Source organism: Molothrus ater, chromosome 2 (genome assembly GCF_012460135.2).
Source record: "Molothrus ater isolate BHLD 08-10-18 breed brown headed cowbird chromosome 2, BPBGC_Mater_1.1, whole genome shotgun sequence".
NCBI classification, from domain to species: domain Eukaryota; kingdom Metazoa; phylum Chordata; class Aves; order Passeriformes; family Icteridae; genus Molothrus; species Molothrus ater.
The window spans coordinates 43,223,945-43,248,525 of NC_050479.2; the positions used below are offsets into that span (position 1 = coordinate 43,223,945).

General features: G+C 37.1%; 1 protein-coding gene across 3 annotated transcripts in view; it reads right to left on the reverse strand.

The window, feature by feature from the left end:
- The window catches only part of GPC5 (glypican 5), a 599,375-nt gene that overhangs the window by 479,956 nt on the left and 94,838 nt on the right, over positions 1-24,581 (reverse strand). For all 3 annotated transcript variants that reach the window (XM_054518549.1, XM_054518547.1, XM_054518548.1), the window contains 2 exons: positions 7,476-7,609; positions 3,203-3,328 (listed from right to left, as the gene is read on the reverse strand). In XM_054518549.1, the coding sequence (XP_054374524.1) occupies positions 3,203-3,328; positions 7,476-7,609 (260 nt within the window). The remainder of the gene's footprint in view (positions 1-3,202; positions 3,329-7,475; positions 7,610-24,581) is intronic.

Here is a 24,581-nt window from a genome sequence, read left to right on the forward strand (position 1 = left end):
AAAAAAAAGAAAAAAGAAAAGAAGGCTTAAACCAAAAATGGGACAGCTGAAGTGTATGAAATGTAAACTGTTAAGTAAGCTTTCATTTCAGTAATACTGTTTTTCATTTTCTGACCTTTTCCCATCCAGGCTTGATAATCTCTTGGATAGCATTAGAGAAGGCAAAGGTTATAAGATTTAACTGATACCCAATATTGCCAGTGTTAAAACCTTTGAAATGCTTCCTTTAGAAAGATGCACAAAAAAGGAAAATGAAAAACTGCAAAGATTTTTTGTTTCCTCATTCATCTGTCTTCAGGGCTTTTTGCTACTTGGAGCTTGAAACACAGACAAAGCAAGCAGGCTAAGCAATCTCTTCAGGTCCTGATAGACCAGCAATACATAGTTCATTATATTGTTTTCTTGTGTCAAGTCCAAATTTCAGTCATCAGCAGCTATCTATGGCACATGTTTTTGAAACAGAAGGCAAAAACAGATGGAAAAGAATTAAGGATCTCAAAACAGATAAAATCTATTTGTTTTTAACTAATGTGAACAATGTAGACTTTTCCCCATCAGTGCCAGAAACACTGGTGAGATGCACTGATGAGTTCATCAGTATTGTTATTTATTATTCTATTAGTGGGAAGGCAGAATGAGGAGAGAAAAAAGAGAGTAAAGAGAGCGAGTGTATAGGTTCTTCAGTATTTAGAGAGAAAAACAATGATGCCTGTTCAGTCATTATTGCTTCTAAAATGTCACAGTATCCTGGCATCAGGACAATAGAAGTTGAGCAACACAGGATTTAGATAATCCTGGTTTCAGAATCATAGGGCTAGAGGAGATTTTAAGAAGTTATCCAATTTATCTCCACATCACTAAGAAAAATCAGCTTTTGCTGCATCATTTCTCAGTGCCTACCTTGCCTATTCTTAAAAATCCTTCTTTATGTAGATGCTGGACAATAAAGCCACTTATTTTTGTCCTTGTCAGTAGAAAACTCTTGCTAATGTTTAAGCAGAATATATTTTAAATGCTTGCTATGCATCCCAACCATTATAAAAGCAGATACTAGACACTTCTTCCTAGGTCGTCACTTCTGTAATAACAATACTAACAGTAAAAAAAACCCTTGTTTTGGTCAAAGTGCAGGAAAGCTTTCCCCCCTTCAGTTACAAAAAAACAAATATAAATAAATACAATTGAACAAAGGGCATTTGGACTGAATAAGAAGGCAAAATGAAGAAATGGAAGATCTGAGTCTAGGACAGATCTGAGTGCCTTCATGAAGATACTGAAACAGGAGATTGTGCACCACAATGTATTTAGTGTACAATCAGAGGTCTTGAGTAGGAACTAATCTGCAGGTCTCAGCTCCATTTGATAATCCAGAGTAACTCAGGGTTTCCTGCTCTTCTGGTTTTAACAATCATTCTGTACTTCTACTGTCTACATCTCAGCTCTTTCAGGAAACTGACACTGACATGTACTGACCAAAAATATAAATATATGTGCATTAATATATATACAAAGACAAAATATTTTAGTTAAGGAAATTTTTATGTTAAAATAATAACAAAGTGTTAGTCCTTACTTTTAAGATACAGTGCTTTTGTCATCCATTATATCTCTTGGGTGGATCCAATATTAAAAACATTGTGTGTATATATATATATATATATATATATATATATATATATATATATATGTATATATGCACCTATATATATATAAAAGAATATATATAAACATATATGTAGCCTATACATATATATTAGCATAACTGTTAAATTACATATAATCATATAACATAATAATGGATACAGTATAATAGTATCATATGATAAAATAAGAAAGGGTTTGAAAATATCTAATGTATTAATAGTAAGTATATAAGCAGCCACAAGTAATGCTAGAAGAACTTTGTTCTCAGGAAATCTTGTAATTACAAGATCATCCTTTTATATTGTTACTGAAATATTTGATAGGAATACTTTAAGTGAACCAGGGAATGTTCAGAAAAACAAAAGCAAGGAGGTAAAGTTGAGATTAAATCTCAAATACAGTTACCTAAAGAAGGAACACAGCCTCTTCAGAAGATTGTTGAAATCCTTGGACAAAAAAGGTTGCCAGTGAGACTGTCAAGGGAGTCAACCACTCACTGGACTTTGGTGCTGCCAAAGAACGGGACTGCCCGAGAAGATAAAGGAAAGTGGGCCTGTAGCTGTTTGATAAAAGGATGGCCACTAAGTTTCCTCATGTATCAATTAATAAATGACAACTCCTACCTAACTTTTTAGAGATACCTAAAGCTGCATATTGCCCACTGCTCTCCCTATTTCTTAGCTCACACTTTACTAACTCTCCTCACAGCCCTCTTTGATATGACTTTTGATACTACCTACTAATCCACACAACATTAACATAATCATTTTCATTACAAATAACTGCAACAAACTTTTCAGTATTTTGGTCTCTGTCATCAGGAAGGGAAGGATTTCCTGCTCAGAGAAATACTTGTTTTGGTGATCAAAGCAATAAAACAAAACCACAGAGATCAGCTCTCTGAAAATCTTTCTGCCATCCAAAAATGCAAGTGTTTTATAAGCTGTGTAATATACTGATCCCAGAGACACATATCTAGGACTGTAGCAGTTTATTATCTCTTCTTTGCCACTGCTGCTGAATGATGTCTCCCAAGATGCTGCATATATAAAAAATACATGTTTCACTTCTAAAATGTTTTATCTTCACATTTAACTTTTAGTTCTCTCATGGGAAACAATATATATTAAGAGATTACTTCATACTTCAGAGCCAGAGAAGGTTTTAAGCTTGAGTCTCTGACCACACACTGCATTAAAAGCAGCATTTTATAAAGACCACGCTCAAACAAAAATCCATATTCTTTTCGTACAACTGTATTTTGTAAATGCCAATCCAGCTTCTTTTCCAGTGTATGTTTAGGTGCTGCAAATCTGAGGTAAAAATGTCTGAAGAACATTGGAATTCTTTTTTTCTTTTTCCCAAACAGAGATGCAGGAAGATTTTATTTACTGTGTACAGGTGAAGCCTGAGAAAAGGGATCCCATGCTTGTGCAATTTTCAAACTCATCTTGACACAGACAGAGGGAAACACCACACCTGACTGGAACAGAAGCTGTTTTAGCAAAACTTGACTTACAATAGACAGAAAATAGAGAGAAGGGAGCCAGAAAGGTACCTTCTTACAAGATCTCCTCCATTCCAGCAGGGGAGCCCGTCGGCGGCTGCCAGCTCGTTGGCGCACAGCTGATCGGCCAGGCCGCCGTAAAAGGCTCTGTACGGCCGCAGGTGCCTGACGAACTCCCTGCACACAGGAAGCCCAGAAATAATTGTCAGTGCCAACCAACAACAGTGAGCTGCCCCGCTGCTGTGCATTTCTAAAACAGAAGGAATGTCTTCATTCCATTACTCTCCACTGGTTCCGGTGGTATTTTAAATCAATCTGTCAATAGATGAGTTTGATTTTTTTAGATACACTCCATTAGTTTATGAAGTTGATAGTCCCATTGCTCAAATTAAAAACCCTACTTTACATATGCTCTGGAACAGGAACTATTTCTTTCAACCTGAAATTTTCTTGCATTGTAGTGATGCAGTTTGCAATGCTATAGTTGGGCAAATAGATGAAAAAATGCTCAAAAAAAAAAAAATAGCAAAAAATAGGTGCAGATGAATAAGTCTCCTCTCCTGTTTTCCAAAAGTGCTGACAAAAAGTCCCCTACTTATCTTTACAAATACTACAAAATTTTAAAGTTATGCAGCAACTCAAGATTCAGGTAAAATGGGTTTAAGATGTAGGAGTTCAGTATTTAGTAAAGATTTAAATAGCCATCTGAAAAACTGTATCAGTTCTACCATGTGCTGTGCTGGCAGGTTATAAATTATGTATTGAAATTTTAAATAATTTTAAAGATGCTCAGAGGTAGTGATAAGGTTTTGTAATTAATTCAAAACAAATGAACTACTTTTTAGTTGGTATGTTCTTAACAGAATTGTGATATTTAATATAAATTGTTTGTTTATGAATGGAAAATCTCTTCCTGGGAGACCCTTTCTAACTGGGAAAAATTAAAATACTTATTCATTCTGAAATGGAACATGACACATTACTGAGTTATCTGTGACCTGCAGGCACACAGAAAAGCCCCACCAAATGCTGTACTCATTGCTCTGTAACCCAGCAAGCTCTACTTTATGTTAACTCCTTTTATAGTGTCTGGAGCTGTGAAAAAATGCCAGAAATTGTATATACATTTCCCTATATTTAGATACCATAGGACTATATGCTATAGGGAATTAAATTATTCAGTATTGTTTACTTCAAATTAAAACAGATAAAACATCAGTGATTTATACTGTCCATCATTTTAAAAAGCCATACATTCTTTCATGTAATAGGGCAAATATTTTACACAAACTACAGTGGTTTTGATTTACTATGTCTATTAAATGTGATGTGAGTGCCCTACTAATTCTAAAACTGCAGTTCTGAAAAATCCCATGTAGGGTCAATTTTGACTATGCAACATATAATTGCCTATGTGCATTAGGTTTTAAATATGATTCATCCACACTCTCCTAGCCATGAATAATCATATCTTTTATTTCTCCACACCCAAAATTGAATCCAGTGTGCATAGTGGCTTTGCAATTTCCCTCCAAATGCCATTGAGTGGATTGATTTTGATTTTGTCCATTCTTTATGTTTACATTCTGGCTGAAAAATAGTGTTTAGAGAGTCGTCTCAAAGTGACACAGTTGGAATTTCTTCTGAAGAAGAAATAAAAATAAATAAATGTAGCTGTCATAATATCTTGCCACAAACTGCATTCTAACAGAAAGGTCATTTGGTTTATTAGTAAATATGTTCTGAGGCAAAGATAAATTTAATAGAGAAGTAATAACTGATTTCAGCCCTTGTTAATGTCTGACCAAAGTAGTTAGAAGGGCAAATGGTATGAATGTCAATTTTCACATGATCATCCTCTAGACCAGATAGGATGTAATTATAGGCAGCTGACCACAAATGTGCAATTACAGTCAGTGGAAGCTGAAGATACTTTTTATCTGTTTTTTCAGAAATATTCTTCTTTTATCTTTTTCTTTTTTTTCTTTTCTTAACAATTTCATTCTCTGTACTAGAAGCTGTTTACAGTTCTGGAGAAAAAAGCATTACAATACTTCCAAGTTGGTATGTTGTTTAGGTCCAATGGTAAAAATAATTCAGGAGAAGTTCAGGCAGCAGCAGCCCAACATGTACTTTAAAATGTAAACTTTCATCTGGACATGCATTTGGAAAACAGAAGTACCACAGGAGGTAAATAAGGTGGAGTTAGAGAAGAGCACTTCCTTAAGAGCAGGCTGCAAGCACTTGCTGAAGTCACTTCCACGTGAGGTTCTCACAGTTGCTATGGGAATATAAAGTATGGAAATGTAAAGTGACTGTGCCTAATAAGGAAGGAGGTGATCCAGGAGGCAGCAACTGCAGATGATAGCAGATAGGAAGTTGTTAAACTGCAATCTGCATCAGAGAATTTCAAAATTTTTTTGCCTTCCCCTTTTTGGTGCAGTTTGCATGCCATGAAGAAGCGTCTCTAGAATCTCAGACAGGTGAGAGGGAAGGGAAGGGAAGGGAAGGGAAGGGAAGGGAAGGGAAGGGAAGGGAAGGGAAGGGAAGGGAAGGGAAGGGAAGGGAAGGGAAGGGAAGGGAAGGGAAGGGAAGGGAAGGGAAGGGAAGGGAAGGGAAGGGAAGGGAAGGGAAGGGAAGGGAAGGGAAGGGAAGGGAAGGGCAAACAGTTTTGCTTTGTGTTGCCCACTGCCTTTCATGCCCCTGAAGGTCTCTCAGATGATCTTCCTGAGGTCAATACAGTGTTTCTGCTTTGAAACATGGAACAGTCCTGGTTTAAGTGAGATTTTAGAATATGGTATTGTGTTTGCAGAGTGTTAGCAATCAGAAAACATCAAGAACTTGCATGTAACTGAGAAACATGCACCCATGTAATGGGTCTTCACTGAAAAACATCTGTGCTGGCTAAAGCAAACTTCTGGTTTGCATATCTTTCTGTGACCACAATGTTTGTAAAACCCTCTATTTATATTTGGCATTGTTTTGGGTTTTTTTCATTATTTAGTAACTGAAGGTCCTGACACTGAGAAGAATGGTTTGCCTTTGAAGCTCAGAGGCACCTTTTCTTCTCCGGACATCAGGAGTGAGCAATTATTCCCTGCAATTCTCTCACTTCTGTTTCCTTCTGCACTACAAAGTGAAATGAGAAGAAAAAGAGGACAAAGAAAACTTCTCTGTGTTTCAGCAAACACTATGACAGAAATGAAATTTCTGATTTTAACTTTGTACTTTATTTGCATAATGGAGCCTTTAATCTTAACTGCAACATTCCTAATGCCTAGAGTGCTATTATGGTCATCAAAAACCTGATTGACTTTTCTAAATATAGACTGGCCTTTGAGATTCCTTCAACTACCTAAGACATCTGCAGAAAGCTGGAAGCCACCACAGAACCGCAGAATCTGCTGATTTGGAAGGGACTCACACCGATCTTTGAGTCCAACTCTTAGCCCTGCACAGGACCACCCTCAAGAGTCTCACCATGTGCCTGAGAGTATGTTCCAAACACTCTTCAACTCTGTCAGGCTTGAACTCTATGATACAACTTAGGGGACACCTGCATCCTTCTGGGCAGGAGAGGATCAGCTGGGATACCTCAGGGTATCTCTGAGTGGCACTGGATGCTTACAGATGTGTGGGCAGCTAAAATGACTTCTCCTTCCCACAGACTGTAGTGGCAGCTCAAACACCTAACTCACACAGTTACACAAAGTTCACCCTGAAATGCTGAGCCAGGTTTAAATGAAATCTCCAAGCCTCTGCAGTCACTTCAATTCACTACATCCCAGCAAAAGAGTCAGAGAAAAAAAATAAACAAAAAAAAACCCAGCAGGTCTTCCTTGAACAAGGCTTTCAAGATTCAATCCCGAATGCTTAGTTGTCTGTTTTTTTACAGCAGAAAGATATGTAAGAAAAGTCATTCATTTTTTGTCTCATCAGCTTGTACAAATAGTTTTCTGTAAAAAACTACAGTCATTTTTTGTCAGATTTAATAACGCCTGCTGATATGTAAAGTTTAAATGCAGTTTCAAAAATTACACATAGAGCCAATATGCATATTCTATCAATGTTATCCACCCTCCTAAATAATTTAAACCACACCAAATGACTCTGGTCATATGTCCATCAGTTCTGAAAACAAAATCTAGTCCTGAAATTAGCCTTTCCAAAATGTAACAGAGTAGACTGTGTTGCTAAAATGTTACATTCTTTGGAGTCTTTTTTCTCTAGTAATGCAGGCCATTGCATTGAGCATAATCTACCCTGTTGTAAAATTAATGGCTTACTTTATTCTTTCTTTCTGGCTGTAAAACTAATGTCTTACTTTCTTCTGTTGGTGAGTGTTTGTTCGCTGTCTCTGGAGAACATCTTCAACACTTGATTATCTTTGTTCTGATCAAAGGAGCAACCTGGAGACTGTTTAGGCTTCCTTACAGGAGGACCACATATCTTATTCACCTAAAAGGAAAAAAAGCCAGAAGAAGAAGTAAAGAACACATGTAAGCAACAATTGTTATGTATCTCTCAATCAGTTTCATTACATTTTAATGAGAAAGAAAGACTAAGCTACAAAAAGCATAATTAGTTATCATACTGTGTAACACTGTATCTATAATGAATGCAGCAAACATATAATTAGTCATTTCATAGTAGAAAAAATAGTAAAAGCATTCCTTTTTAAGGGATACCAAGGGTGTAAGAAAGTCACTATGTATTTTATTGATTGTGGTGCTTTTTTCCCATAAGGAAGTGTATTTTTATGTAGACTGTACCAGCATCCTCAGAGAAGATGATGTGTTGTGAACAGCAGCATATTTCCATTTTTTCCGTAATGTATCCCAATCGCATTTTTAATACGCATTGAACTTTGTGCCTTCTTTCAGGGCTGATGAATTATTATGGCATGTTCAGCCCAGCTACACAAAGATACAGTGAACAGTTAGCATGCATTACAACTTGCATTACAACACTGAAAGATGTTAAGCAGTGACCCAAGATGTAAGTTTAATGATATTGGACTACAGATGCTGACAATATCAAGGAATTTTATGTCCAGCTTTCTGATCTAGATGTCAACAGATAAAAATTCACATGAAGTCTCATTTTCTTCTTTGTAAAACGTGATACTGAGCATTTTGTATGACATAGGACATCACATCCATAGCTCATTACTCTTCCTAGTCATTGAATAAACTATTAGGCATATACATGTATTTATTTAATAAGAAATAGTTATGCTTGTAATCACATCTGATAAGATATATTAAGCAGGCTGAACAGCACGCATTTGTGTAAGCTGGCACTGGTGAAAAACTAATACTGTATGTGACACAAAAACTTGGTAGTCATTAGGTAGTCAACTTTTAGAGAGAAAAAGGGAGAGAGGAGATCAATGTGGTCTCTAAGGCAGATATCCAATCTTGAAGCAGAAACATATTCAAAATGCTACCATGTGAAGGAAGGAGTGTGTATGCTCCAATAATCCAACAAGGATTATTGTTTCCTATTTTATATTCCCACATGTAAGAACAGAGACAGCAAATAAATCTCATTTTGAAGTTATCATCATGCATTAAAGAGAGAAATGCAAGTCTTATGGACCATTTTCCAACTAACAACTCCTATAGAGTTAGTTAAGAAATACATTTAAAATTTAAAATAGAATAAACACATTTAATTTTAATGAGTTTGTTGGGATGCATGTTGTATGTGGCGATAACGAAACATTGTTGAATGCACTTGCTTAGGTCAGTGAAAAGAAGAAAGAATCAGCATTATTACTACATAAGAATTAGTGTTCACCTTATGATTTGAAAATGAAGGTAAAATTGAAATTGAGGGGTCCTTTTAGGGTGTGATTCACAAGTCACAACGCAGGCAGCCAAGTTATAGTTTAGACCCCCTTCAAATGACATGCCTGAATTTACCTGCAAGACAATTATCTCTGCACATATGACTACTGTCCTTTAAGGGATTACACTCTGAACATCACTTGAGGCATTCATCTCAATGTTTCTTCTTAGAGGCAGTGTCTCTCTGGACAGCATCTTACTACATTCCTTTTTGTCTTCAAATTCAGTTTCAAACCTACTTCACTCTATTTCTCCCAGTACTTCTTCCTCAGAACACATTAAAGCTTATTCCAGTAGCTTAACTGGACTCCCCATTTTTCCCCCTTGCAAGTCTCTACACCTCTTCTATGCTTCATGCATCCTTATGAAGTTTGCTCCTTCAGTGCCAGCCTCTGCAGCAGCTTATCACATCAGCCCCTCTATGCCAATACAATGGAGATATACCAGAGACACACAATTTTTCCATAATTTTATTTTTCTCACTTTTATCATATTCTTTTATGCTCACTGATGTGACGCAGGGAGCATTATGCTTATGATCAGCTCCTATGACAAAGCAACTGATTGTTTGAGTTGCCTCAGTTCCAGCTTCCCATACACTCTTCAGCTCCTCTTTGTCTTACCAAAAATAAAAATAGGTTTAACAGAGAGTGAGAGTGAGAGTCAGATCCAGATGTTTGGGAAGCAGTCATATCCAGATGTTTTGTCCCCTGACAGGCCTGGGTCAAGTAGGGTGTTATGGGTCTCAGGTGCCTTCCTTGCACGTCTGAACAAGGCACCTTTGCTGCCCAGGCACTCGCAGAGCCTGACTGCAGGGTGAGAGCCTGTGGACAGAGGAGAAACAGGGTGGAGGTGACCTGCTGGCTAATGCAGCCCCTGAGCAGATGAGTAACAGTCCTTCAGGTCAAGGGAAACAAAAAAGGAAGACAAAAATAAATAAATTAGCTCCACCTTTAGTAAACTGAAAAAACGTCATATACATTCACCTTCACTAGGAAAACAAGAGAATCCACAGCTATCTGTGTTTCTTGAATTTACAGTAAAGTCTCATTATATTTTGCTCTGGCTAAAATGAACAAAAAAAAAAGAAAATCAATAATTTTTATAGTCATAGTGGCTTGGAATATGGATGATACTTGTTTTACATGTGCTTTACATAGACAGTTGTTTCAAAATACTGTCTTGCAGCCTTTCTCTGTTCTCTTTGAGTCAATGTCTCAAGAAATGCATTTGCAACAGTAGGAAATTTGCATTCACTGATACATGTAAATACAAACCTTAGTTTCAAATACAAAATCTTTCTTAAAAAGTAATCTTGGGTAAACTTTATATATAAAAATAACATTAAAAAACAGTAATTATCTGAAATGCCTTCTTAAGATCTGATTTTTTTCCCCGGTGTTGAAAAATTCTGAAAATTGTAATAAGAAGCATTCGCACAGCACCACATACACCTCTGCCATTCTCACAAAGATATGCACGACAGTAATCATCCTGCTGAGAACTCAGTTCTGTTAATGAGGGCAGCAGCACAAAATTCACTCTTTAGCAGTCACTTCTTATTCAGACACAGTTTCTGAAGGATGAGCTACTTCAGCATTTACAATGGTGATCTCAGCATCTCTGTAACCTTTCTCATGTCTGTGATATTTAAACCTCTGGGACCACTGGCTTTGTGTGCTGTTGGTTCTTCTTTCTGTGTTTGGTGACACCATGCTAATATTGCTCACCCAGCCGAACCCAGCCTGGGGTTTTTAACTGTTCAGTAGTGTCTGTCACTTTTATGTCATTAACTTAACGTGCATAACAAATTTACTTTTGCCTCCCTCACTAGCCTAGTCTTCATTATCACCTCGTTTCTGCAGTAAACTTGTGCATATGAAAATGTTATGTACTCTTGCCTTGCCTTCAGGTGCCTATTCTGCCTATATGTGAGCCAAATAATTTATAACTCATCCCAGTACAGGGCTGATGACAGTCTAAAAACCTGATAAATACAATTCCCATAATAATTTCTGCTTTATATTTATTTTTTAATGCTTTCTTTATATCTACAGGAAGAAGTACATGTGATAAGCATAATACCACCTAGTCGTATTTCTTGTGCTTTCTGAAGGACTTCAACTATATTCATTAGCTACATTGTTTCCTAATTTTTAGTCTTTGGACTGCAAAATTAACATTTCAATTGAGAAATCATTCAGTGCTATTATTGCCAGTCTTGAGAGACTGGAATCATAACTTTGAGAGAAGAGCAATGCTCTCACTACCCTACTGAACTAATAAATGACCATTTTGCAGCAATATCAGGTCAGAATCTATTCTTAGTATCTTCCAGTATCACTGAAATGGGATTTCCTCAGAATTTTTCCACAAACTGAGCATTTTTCGAGGCTTCAAAAACAAGAGAGTGTGAAAAATGATCCTCAAAGGGGATGAAAATAGAAAAGTGACACTGAAATATCATCAAAAAAAGAATTCAGTGAGATACCTCTCACTGAATTTCAGGGAGACTTAAAGATTTCCACAAAATTTTAAAGGAGGCAAGCCTCAGCAACTTTCTAGGATTTTTACTTTTTTTTTTTCCTTTTTTGAAATGTTCTTAAATACCACACAATATTTAAGGGCATAAAAAGAAACCTCCGAAAATTGTAAAACTCCTGATTTTCACAGTTCAGACAAACCTATTGTCATTATAGTCAGCATGCTATTATTACACACAATTTGTATGCCACAGTATGATGACTGAGTTAATTAAAAGCTCTTGTAATAACCATGCAGTTAAATTGCAATTAGTGTCACACATGAACTTTATGGCAGTTTGATTTTCCTTGGTGTGATTCCTTAGAATGCCTACTTATGATTACTCACAGTTTGGAAAACTGGAGCATTATAAACCTTTGTATTTAAACAGGACTGCACAATAATGGGAGCATCATAGCAATAATGGTCAGACACTGTTCTCTAAGTTCAGACACTCAATATGTGAAATGTGTCACATTCTTTATTTCAGTTTTGATTTGTGCCTTTTGCTCTTTTTTCCCACTACACAAATGGTTCTTTCTGACCTCAGCATTTCTACCGAAATTATTTTACATCAAATGACTGAAGCAAACAATGCACAGTCCTGTGATGCACTTCAAACTACATTTACCAAGTCTCAGTAGACTCAAGTTTTAAATGCCTGCATGGACTGTGGCTACACTGATGCCCTGAAGGTTTGTGAGACTGGATCAATCTGGTAAACACCTAACACACACTCCATTTACAGGAAATCCTAGTATATATGTATGAAAAACTTACAGTGCTTGCTAAATTTACCAAAAAAAACCAAACAAAACCATGAAAGAGTTAAAGGAATTCTTTAAATAAAGGGAAGGGCAGTTTTCAGACTCCTGATTCTGACACCTAGCCAGATCTGAGTAAAAGACCAAGAGGTTTTGTACCCAGACAGGTGTCTTCTCCCCTGCTGCTCAATGCACAGCACAGTCTAAGTGACTAGCTATGCCATAATCTGATTTTATTTAATGCATGTTTTAGCTAGTGATTAGTCTGGTGGTTTTCAGTTCTAACTGTCAGATCAGAAACTTGCCGTATTCCTTCCAGTTAAATCCCCTCAAACGTTCGTGAGCGAATGGACAGCTGAAATCTAACAACCCCAAAATAACCCTAGAATGAAATATGATGCTGGTTGGAAACCCATTTGTTACAAATAAAATTGTGGTAAATTTTAGTTTCCGTTCTAGAAATACAAAACGAATACTTTCTTCTAGAAACAGATTCTTGATGAGTTGCCAGCATTTCCAGCACCAGATTACTAATCAAAAATACCAAAGATTTTGATCAAGGAAAATAATGCATTAAACTGTTATATTTTCCCTGGCTTGTTTCGCTTCAACTAAACCACAAGAGGGAGCATCAGTATTTCAGTGTTCCCAAGCACTTCAGCAGCCTTCTGTTAGTTTGGGGGGGTTTTAGGGTTGGTTTTTTTGGTTTTTTTTTTTTTTTTTTTTTGCTTGGAACAGTTGCTTCATTTAATCTCAAACTTCTCCTTCAAAGAAAAATGCATTTTGATTTATGAGAGATTGCACATGGCACGGGAGATTAAAGTATTCCCAATCTAGACAAAATCTAAGGTTTTGAAAACAAGAGAGCAAGCATGAGGTAATAAACATCTGCTTTTCCTTCAGAACAGGAAAAATGTTAATATACAACCATTAATGTCAGGAGAGACTGGTGAAGTACCACGTTTTCAACCCAAGAAAACCATTAAGAAATTCTGTATTATTTTCTTTGCTTTCTTTCCAAATTTTGTCTTCTTATTCAGTGACTACTTGACTCTAACAATATGTCTCAGACATAGGAAAATAAGCAAGTTCTGGAGTTATAGTGGCAAATTACAGAATTCATACCTATGCTTAAGCATTTTACAGAACTTGCAGGAGAAGTCCATGACAAGTGAGGAGGAAAACATTGTGAACAAAAGCCTAGAGAATTAGACACTTAGAATAATACCTGCTAAAATTACTAAACAATTTAGAATCCCCTGTAAGGCAAATCTCAAATAGACTTGCCAGCTAATGATATTTTCCAAGAAATTTTATTCAAAATTGAAATTGAAATTTCAGGTGATACACAATAATGTGCAGCTATAATTTTTCAAGAAAGATAGAGGTGGAAGTGGTTTCAAGCTCAAAAAGGACAAATCAAATTCAAAGAAAGCTTGTGAAATATAAGAGTTTGTCTCACACCCAAGCAGGTGGTATTGAGGAAAAATAAATGTAAACTGCAGATGTACAGAATGCACACCCACCAGCAAGGCAGTGGTAGCCTCCTCAGGGAAAAAAAATGAAAGGATTACATGTTGGAAATAAAAGGAAAGTAATTTTCTGTGATATATAAATTGAAGTACAACTTGGAGATACTGAACTAATAATTCCACTTGGTTTGGCACTATGCAGCACCACTGCCATGGGGAAATGTCCCATCCCTGGAACTGTTCAAGGCCAGGCTGGATTGGACCTTGAACATCTGGTCTGGTGGAAAGAGTCCCTGTCCATGGCAGGGGGGTGGAACTAGATGTTCTTTAAAGTTCCTTGCAATGCAAACCATTCTGTGAGTCCACAAAATCGTCAGTCAAGACCAAGGAAAGAGACAAAAATGCAAAGAGTTTGCTAACCAGCTTTTTATAATCAGATTTTTTTCATATGGTTTTGTAAAAGACTGCTGTTCAAGCTGTTGGATTCTAGGAGTCACAGTTCCCAGCTTTCACATAACTGAGATGCATATCCTCCTCCTCCTACTACATTTATCAAAATCAGTAATCCTGTCCAAGTTCTTGAGAGCTCTGTTCTCATATCTTATCAATGTTTAATTATCTCTGCTTTCCTTCATAATTTTGCATGTTGGGGATTGCAAAATTAAATCTAAGAGCCCATTAAATAGGATCCACTTAATATACTTTTAATTTGTGTCTTCTGGTCTTTAATCACTAAAATTGTAAATGGTTTTAATTCTGTTGCTCCATTCATGAGGGACTAACACTCAGCAAGTCTGGCAGTAAAAATAGTTTCTTCTCCTGAATGGAGCTGGAAGGGAAGGAAATGATTTTTTTCTTTTTTTTACTTTAAATGACTTAATGTCAGGGGAAATCCAAATGTTCTCAGCCAAGTTACCCTGTAGGCAGAACACAGCACTGCCAGTTCAAACTCTTCAAAGGCAGTTCAACAAAAACTGCTTCTTCTCAGAGGCTGCCAGCTCTCCCGATCCAAGTCTGCTTCAGTGGATGCCAAGGTGTTCCATTTATGTTCAGTGAAAACACTCTGTGGTTCTCCTCCCAAAAACAATTACATAAAACCAGCAGTAGCCCTTTCCAAAGATCAGCTGCCTGTGTGTAGTTGGACTGATTTATTTGTGCTTTCTTGTGCTTCAAATATACTTTATTTCTCCATATTTCTGTGTGCCCAGCGAATACAGCTCTCACACAAAAGGCTAACATTGCGCTGTCTTGTAGGACACAGGCAGAATTGTTCTTTAAATCTAAGTCTAAAATTATCCAGGGTCACCTGTGTAAACCAGAAGAAATTCAGTAGAAGTGCGATTGTCCATGAAAGCAGAACTGGGGGTCTATAACCTTTATCAGGCACATAACTCACTTAAAACAAAAAATACATTTCAATTTATAATACATAAAGAATTAGTTAAAGCAAAGCAAGCTGGCTGCATCAGCATATCTGCACAACATGTTTACACTTTATTGCAGGCTGCTATTTGTGTTCCAAAATTGTGAAGGGCAGAGCAGTTTTGTTAGCAAAATTATGTAACAAAAGTATGTAAGCTAATAAAAATCATGTTCACTTAAACTAACTGTCATAATACATTATTTCATTTAGTATTAGACATTGTCAATAACTCTTTCTATAATTGGAGGGTCACCTTTTCATGATAACAAGAATCAAAAAATATCAGAAAAAAGGAGGAAAAAAACCCCCTATCTAGTTAGTATTTCAGAGAATCTACACGTTTCTTCTCCATTCCAAATTGCAGCTTACAAGATCAATGTTTCTGTTTGCTATATCTGTATATTAAGTGTTTCAATGCCTCCTCACTCTCTTCTTTGTACCTGGGAAAAACAGTCTTCCTTGAAGATCTTTTGTAATGTACAAGACAGTCATTTATTCATACATGTTCATATCATTTCAGGGACCAAAATAGTCCAGAAAGCTCATTTGTTTCAAAATCCCTGGATTTGCCCTGAAAAGGGTTTTTCCCTTACAAAGAGTTGGAAGTGATTTAAAGGACAACTGAGGTATCAGAAGTCTGGCCAGCTCAGTACCTCTCTATGAAGTTCCTCTGTTTCAATGAAAAACAAAGAGCAGAGAAAAACCACATACACAGCTTACAGAAAGGATTGTTAATGCTCTTCTTTACACTTGTTCATGCCTTCTACTCAGCTTTGGAGAAGGAGTGAAAAGTCTCCTTCCTTCTCTTTTTGCAAATATCAAGAATCAGACTGCAGTACTTTCAGTCTCTGAGAGAATCTTTCTCGCCTTCAGTCCAGGTGCCCAGTAGCACACTGAGGCAAGCCTGCCATTGTGCCAAAGCAGACTGACATGTCTATCATATCACCGAAACCCAGATCATGATGGCAGCCCAGACTGCTCACTCTGCATTTTTCAGACCTCTGAGTCCTCATGCAGTCAATGGAAGGTGAAAAGCCATTTCAGATCTGTGCATTTTGCCCAAATTTTGCCTAATCTTCTGTTACTAAAAAAGATAAAAAGGGGAAGGTATATGAAAGATCCTATGCTTTCCTGACATACCAGATCTCAATCTTAAAAAAAAATGCAGCAAAAACGAACAATTTAGCAAGTTTCAAGTAATTTCAAATTGTGAAGCAGGTTCATTTAAAACACATTAAATCTGAATGCATAATGCATGCCATGATATACTCCTAGATTATTTACTTGGCAGTCTAGATTGAACAAATCTCATGTAAACCTGCACTACTCAGCATTGCTTGCCAAAGCCATGCATGTGTGTTGATAACTGGGTTGGACTTTGCTAAGAGCCAAAGGCTCACCCAGCTCTCTCTTACTCTCCCTCTTCTAAAGAATAAGGGGAGAGAAATAAGAAGAAAAAGCTTGTGGGTTGAGATTAAGACAAGGAGATCACTCACCAATTAATGTCATGGCCAAAACAGCCTCAGTTTGGGGAAGACTAATTAATATACTGCAAATTAAAAAGATATTACAATGGTGGAAAATAAAGTTCAGACTAGAGAGACACCCTCTTCCTATCTTCTCTCTCCTTCATCTCAAGGTAAATCTCATTCCTTCATTCCCAGCTCTTCTGTTATCCCTCAGTCCCCCAGGCAGTGCAGGGGCTCAGAGACTGGGGATTGCTGCCAGTGCAACTGCAGCCCATACAAGTAACATCACCGTGGGAGAGGAAGGGGAGGAATCTGGGCAATTCAGCAAATGAATTTTAAAAAAGCACTTTTCACAAAAGTGTGAGACATGAACTTGACACTGGATTTGAACAACTTCTCACTGAAGGTGAGAAATATGTCCCCTGTCATTTCCATTAAAAAAAAAAAATTAGAAAAAAATAAGAGGTATAGAAAAGGATGTACCTTGAAAGTGGGACCGAAAGCTGAGATACCATATATTTAAATTCTGAGAAGCTAAGGAACATAGCAACTGATCTTGTTTAGACCGTTGTGGTTTTGTGGTTTCATGGTTTCATGTTCTGCTATTATGTTTTAAAATTTCTTGATGGAAACAAGTGCTTCCAGTGTTTGCCACACATCTCCCAGTGTATCAAAAACCTTAGAATAAAAGACAACAAGTGTATGTCCAGCAATGTGTACATATTTTGTCTTTCCAATTTGTCTTTCCAATTTGTATTTGAGTACAATGCCTGGATATATCAAAGGAACAGATAACCCTAACACCCATTTTTCCACAATGTGCACATAACTATGCATGTATTGTTGCCTCTGCCAATATTCTGTGCATGATTTCAAGGCCTGTTTCTACACATTACAAAAAAGAAGAACAACTGCACTGTAAAAGGACACCAGTTCTGAGGATTATCCAGCAACATTAGGCATACAACTGCCATTCCAACACACAAAATGCTCTGAGTTGTGATTGCCACGATTTTTATGTGATGATGTAGCAGCTATCTTATTATTTGATAAACACTGATTTCAGTGACAAAAAAATCAGCATATGGACTTGTAGTAGTAATATATAGTGTGTGGTATAAATGCCAGAAATAACAGTAATACTCCAGACCTCAGTAAATGCAAACTGATGAAATATATAGAATGGATGGATCAAAAAAAAAAAAAAAAAAGGGCTGTCCAATTGCTAAGTATGTTCAGGTAGGAATAAAGTCAACTATTTAATGACAACAACTTTTCATTAGGTAGAAACAAGCCATAAACACTTTATTTGGTGATTTTCACTTTGTTTTCAAAGTTCTCCATTCTCTTTTCTGATGAACAAAACCCAGCTTAGCTTCAAAAGAAAACTTTTTGATAGATGCAAGGAGCTTTTCCATGATGAAACAATGGAGAAGTGAAATACACCACTAGAAGAATCTAAATTTGATGGAGGTCACAAGTGCAGTAGGCTTACTTCATGTTACATTTAAGAAATGACATATGTATAAAAATACACTGTACTGTATCATACAAGCAGTACAGTTTTTCACAGCTATGGCTGGATGCATATCTGAATGGAGAGAAAGGGAAGGTGATGGTCTTAATTCTGTGTCAGCTGAAGCAGGAATCTTCTTTTCGAACACAATTATATTAGACTTTAAATCCAATTACTGTTCAGCAGTTTTTCACAAATCAGTTTCTATTGATCTTGTGAAGTAATTTAAAATCATCAATGTATCAAGTACTTTAAATTCAGCAAAGTTATGATGGCACAGTCATATGCCAAAAGTATCAGGCAAAATTCCACAGTTTTATTCCAAAGTCTGATTTGCTGAAAATTATAAGGGTTTGGGTTTTTTTGGGGCTTTTTTTTTAAGTATGAAAGAAATTTATGGCAAGTGGCTCACTTGGGGGTTGTCTTTTACAAATTGGTAATGGGAACACACACTCACTGAAAGTTAAAGGAGTACAAGGCTAAGTCCATATTAGGTTGATTTCGTGACAGGAACAATATAATTAATTTTCCCACAATGTCAAATTAAGGTAGTACCTGTCCAAGCTCTAAATCAAAGCTCATTTTTCCTCCATAGTTTATCACCAATACCTCCACTTCTCTAGAGAACCAAAGTACTACAGTTGAATGGTAGCTTGGCTACCATTTCCTTTGAGAACCTTCAGGCTATCGCTCCATTAGTCTCAAATTTTATCATCCTGTTGTAGGGAATTCTATCCACACTTGGGGACTGTATAAAGAGCAATTCATTCTTTTGCTTTGACCAAAGATCTGTGAAATAAATAGACAGTGCATACAGACTAGCGAGGATTCAGTTTCAGCTACATCCTTGCACGGCAATGTTCACCAGCCACAAGATGAAGCCAGTGCACCATAGGAACACCATGAACAGGATATGTTCCTGCCCTGTCCACGATCCTTCATGCTGGTTCTATCCCACAACAGCTACTGAGTGAAAGATGGTTGGCTCCTCAGTAAGAATATTCCCCTGATGCACCTGCCTTCTAAACCATTTCACAGAATCAGATTTATTTAGGAGGGATTTTTTTGAGGTCATATAGTCTTACATCCCTATTCAATCAGGGTCAGATACAGCTGGTTGTCCAGGTTCATACTAGCTGGGTTATGAGTATTTCCTAAGATTGAAACTCCAAAACCTCTCTGGACAACCCATTCCATTGCGATTTCATGGGTTATGATGGCTGCCCATTGCCTATTGTCCAGCCAGTGAGCAAGGCTGAAAATAGCTTGGCTTTTTCCTCTTCAGTGGCTTATACCATGTATTTATACACATTGATAAGATTCCTCCTGAGCCTTTTCGTCTCCAGGCTCAACAGCCCCATAGATGGAATACCTCTATATATATATCTCAGCCTCTCCATGTATGGAAGATGCTTCAGTCTCATATTCATCTTTGTGGCTGGCCTCACTTCAGTGACTCTGTAACTTTCTCATACTGGGTAGCCCAGAACTGGACAGAGCACTTCAGATGGGGTCTCAGCAGTGCTGAGAAGGGATGGATCACCTCCCTCAAACTGCTGGCAGCACTTTTCCTAATGAAACCCAGGAGGCTGGTAGCCTTCTTTACTGTACAGGTGCATTTCTTATGTTCAGCTTGGTGTCCTCCAGGAGCCTCATGCCCTTTCTTCCAAAGCTGCTTCCCAGTCAGTCAGCCTCCAGCAGATGTTGATGCTGGGGGTTACTCCTCCCCAGGTACAAGACTTTTCCCTTTGTTGAACTTCATCAGATTCCCCTCAGGTCAATTCTTTAATCTGTTCCTTTGAATGGCACAACCATTTGGTGTATCAGCTGTTCCTCCCAGTTTTGTTCTGTCTGCAAACTTGCCAAGGGTAAACTGTTCCATCACCCCATCCATTAATGAAGACATTAAAGACTATCTGCCCCAGTATCAACTCCTGGGGGTCAGAGCACAAATGACTTGCCTCCAGCTGTGCTACTGGTGACAATCCTTTGGGCCCAGCCACCCATCCATTTTTCAGTCTTCCTCACTGTGCATTTTGACAGTTTATACTTAAGGATATTGTAGGAGACGGTCTCAAAGGCTTTGGTAAATTTGTAGACATCATCCAATGCCCTACCCATATCCTATCAATCTGACTGTCCTATTAAGGATGACAAGTAGGTTTAACCATTACTCCCCATAAACTTTTTCTCCATTTGTTTGGAATATAGTTGCTAGGATTAGTTACTCATCACCTTTCCAGGGATGGAGGTAAGCCTGACTAACCTGTATTTTCCTGTCTCATCCTTTTTACTCTCTTTGAAGATATCACTTTGTTATAGCAATTCTGGCTGTTTATAGCTAGTCAATTCCAGAAAAAATAATTAGGAAGTAAAATAAGGCTCAAAATAAAGTCTATTAAATTCTTCTTTCTGCTAGCATTCTATGCCCCAAGAAAGATCTTGCTTTCTTTCCAATATTAGACAGCTGGTTAAAAAAAAACAGAAGACAAAAGTCTCTCTTAATAGAATATAATTATGCCTATTTTTTAGAAGACACATAACTTAGATATTCTTTCAGGATTAGACTGAGAAGAATGGACTTGTGAGCTTCCACAGTATTTGGATATATTGATATTTTTGTTGTCTCCAACTGTTTAGAAATTTCTTAGAACATAGTGAAGACATAGCACTTTTGAAAATCCCATTCTGAGTTTTTGTAGGCTTATATTACATATAAAAATACATACAAGAATTTTACAAAACCTGTATCACAGATTGCTCACTTTCAAAATAAGAAAATGCCAGAATTTTTGTGATCTTTTTTTGTGTTTCAGATTCCCACATTTTTATATGCATATGTATCTTTTAGTATCATGGTCACATACTTCGTTTTCCTTCACATCCCAAAATCATCAGTGCTCAGAATAGCCAATGAACAACTAATCAATATTCTTTTTCATCTCTTTTTATTCAATATTAAACTCAGACACCATTGATCTTTTGGGAATCAAGAACAAAACTCGTATGCAAATCTTGCAGGGAAGACTTTAACTATAAAGCTCTGTGAATTTTAGCTTTCTCTTTTCTCCTTTTCCTTTCCCCTTTTCCTTCATCTTTTGCCTGACCTCAGACCCACTTCCCCTTCTCTCAGGTCCTCTGTTTGTTCCACTCCAATGAACCTCTCCCTTGCAAGTTACCCAATGCGTGGCAGCACAAGTCTTCAAAGAGCAAAATGAAACTCTAGCTAAGAGCACAGACACTCCCTCAGCCAGCTTGACTTTCAGCTGCCAGGGCAGCAGGCATGGAGACAAAGGGGTGGGAACAGAGAGTTGAGGACGGTGCCTGAGCAGGACTTGGGCAATCCAGGGTGACACTGGATTAAACTGCTGTTGAATCACACTGTAAGTGACACTGGAGTGTGTCTTCCATGGCCTGGGGTGGTGACATTAATCCATACATAAAGGGAGTGGGAAAATGCTCCTATGCTGGGGATAGTAGGCTCCATCCACACCAAAACTTTGTAGATCTTGCTGAAATACCTCTTTGTCCTTCTGTTTTAACATTGACAGTGGTTTCAATAACAGAATGGGGGTGACATGAAACAATTTATTATAACTTGTAAAAAAATTTCCATGGATTTTTTGTTTGCTTGATTTTTGGTTTGTTGTGGTACTTTGGTTTGGTTTGGGGTTTTTGACATGTGTTTAAGGCTTAAATGTGGTATAAAGCTCTTGTGCATTCATCGGGCTGTAGAGTGCCCTCCACGAGGATTTCTTCGGCTATACACAAGCTCAGAGACCAGCATGTGGCAACTTGGGCTGAGCACAAAAGAAACACAGGATAAGTCTGCAAGGTGCTCTGTAACAATGGGCACTTTTAGCTGTTATCCAGAGTGTAAGAACCACATAACCTCTTCTTCAGGTGATCCTAACAATACAACTGTTCTTGTTTTGTATGGTGCAGCTCTCTTAAACACCTATTAGACTGTATCTGCATGCGCATTCACACAGATGTTTGCTAAAAATTTTCTGTTCCAGCTAAAAAGCATAGGGTACACTATGCACTGAGCAATATATGGACATATATAGACTTCAGGAACAGAACTGGCATTAAATATATGACAATATGTAGGTGTGAAAATACAGAAATACATGAATAGTCGCACAGCCCACACATCTCCACTAGAATCTACAGAATAGCATCAAATAATGAACAGGTATTGAGATGATGAACAGATGCTGCACTTATTTGTCAGTCAGCAGAGCTGTGGGAGGCAGAATTAAAGGCAATTTTGAAACAGTAACAAGAAAGTGAAAGAGAAATTCCAGATGGACACAGAGTTGGCACTGCTCTGCTGACCCAAGCAGAAAATGGAACAAGCTGTAAATTACTAGAAAAAAAGAGTTTTGTAAAAGGAAGTCATGCCTATAGGCTTAGTGTTCTTTCCACACCACACAGAACTTAGTGCATGAATATACATCAGATTTAAATAGTCCTGCAAAGTGTCAGAAAAAATCCTTTACATATGGTTATTTACACAAACATAGCCATGAATGAATAAAAAGACTGCACAACTACATGTATCATTAAGCAGGATTCTATAGATTCTCACATTAACACCTGCATAATTATATATGATACTTCCAAACATTCAATTTTTTTTCTCTGTTCACTTCTTTAAAACTCACAAAAAGTAATGAAATTCTCTTTTAAAACTCTAGACTGCTGCGTACCTAAGCAAACCATTATTTGCTTGCTCATAATCATCTTTTCCCTGTCTGTTAGAGTCACTGATGCATTAATTGCTTATCAAAACCTGAAACAGTTCATGAGTCACTCTGAAGATAAAATAAATATTAATGAGCCAATTTCAATGAAATTCCCATCCTCTGCCTCTTAAAGCTGAAATAATATATTTATTACATGCCAGAGTTAAGTCTTGATACCTAATAAATGGGAAAATATGAAATATACTGACTAGATAACCATGTTTGAAGGGATCATTGCATTATAGTCTTATTTGACCAAATTAGTGATCAAAGAGAGAAAAGACTGGTCAACTATTACAGAGAAAGAAATGTCTAGGTCTGGTGCAGTTGGAGTCAAAAATGAAGTATGTAGGTTTTGAAGCTGGGAAATGCTTCTATACACACATCACATTAAAATCACAGATGATTTTAATGTAGCATTAGTAAAAGCATGATCTTTGAACAAGCACATTGGCAACAATTATCATTACATAAGAAATTTTAGTATCTCTTACATTGAATGAAGGATGGGGAGAAGGAAGGCATGCAGTTTTCAGAAATATCAAAATAAAGCACTATATTTTGGATCAATATGGAATTTTCATTAAGCAAAAACACTAAGTGGAGGGTTCTCCACCCATTTAATTTTTTACTAAAATTCAGTGAAATATATACTATTTTGGACAGTAAAAATTGTTATTTTGAAAACATGAATGTGCTGAGAGATTTTTAAGTCTTGGCCAATGATAATTCACTGTTGAAAATCCAAGTCTAAAACGTTTCAAATTAAATGACACAGGATGAAGTAGGAAACACAGGTCCTTCCCTTGAACCTTTACTTGGTTGTTCTAGCTTGTTCCTGGAAATGGTAGGCAAGAAAGATCTCAAAGAAATCAAAGGAACAACAGGTTATTTCCCTAAAAGGCAACCGTAGGTCTGAAATAACTTGGGAATTAGAGAGACATCAGTGAACCACTTTTGAGTCAAAATGTTAGTGAAAAACCCTTTTACAAAAAAATGACAGCTTTTCTCAAGAAGTTGGGCAGCAGGATATTACAGCTCATGAAGCTGGCTGGTATAAAGCAGATATAGTGGGAAATCTATAGAAATGAACCCTGTTATTCACAGATTACAGAAGGATAAAGAACCCATTTTATCAGACTCTGGGTTTTAGTAAGAAATGAAGAAACCTCCATTTCTGATTTAGGCTAAGCTGTTTATTGTCAGAGGTCATGTCAGCTGCTGAACAGAAGACACAGCTTTAACTTCAGCTAATCAGTTTTGAGGCAGTCCTAGAAGTGCTCCTGCACATCAGCTGATGTCACAGCACAGGGACACCCAGACACCCTCTTTAGGGTGTACTAGAAAACTAAAGGCATCTCCCCAAACCAAGCTATCCAATCCAGTACTTAACACAGAATATGCCACTCTCAGTGAAGTCTGCATGTAATAATACAAGATAAAATGTGGATTAAATATAATACAGGAAAAATTTGGATTTTAGTAGTTACCCTCATAAATTAGCATATATATAGCTTTTTTCCCTGAAGTGGAGTTAAATAGTGTCCACTTTCCATAACAGTATCCTAAAATTCTTAACACATTCACAGCTAACAGAGCTCTCACACAGTTTTTTTTTTCTCTTAATTGTAAGATAGGACTTATTTCATGTTCCAAATGA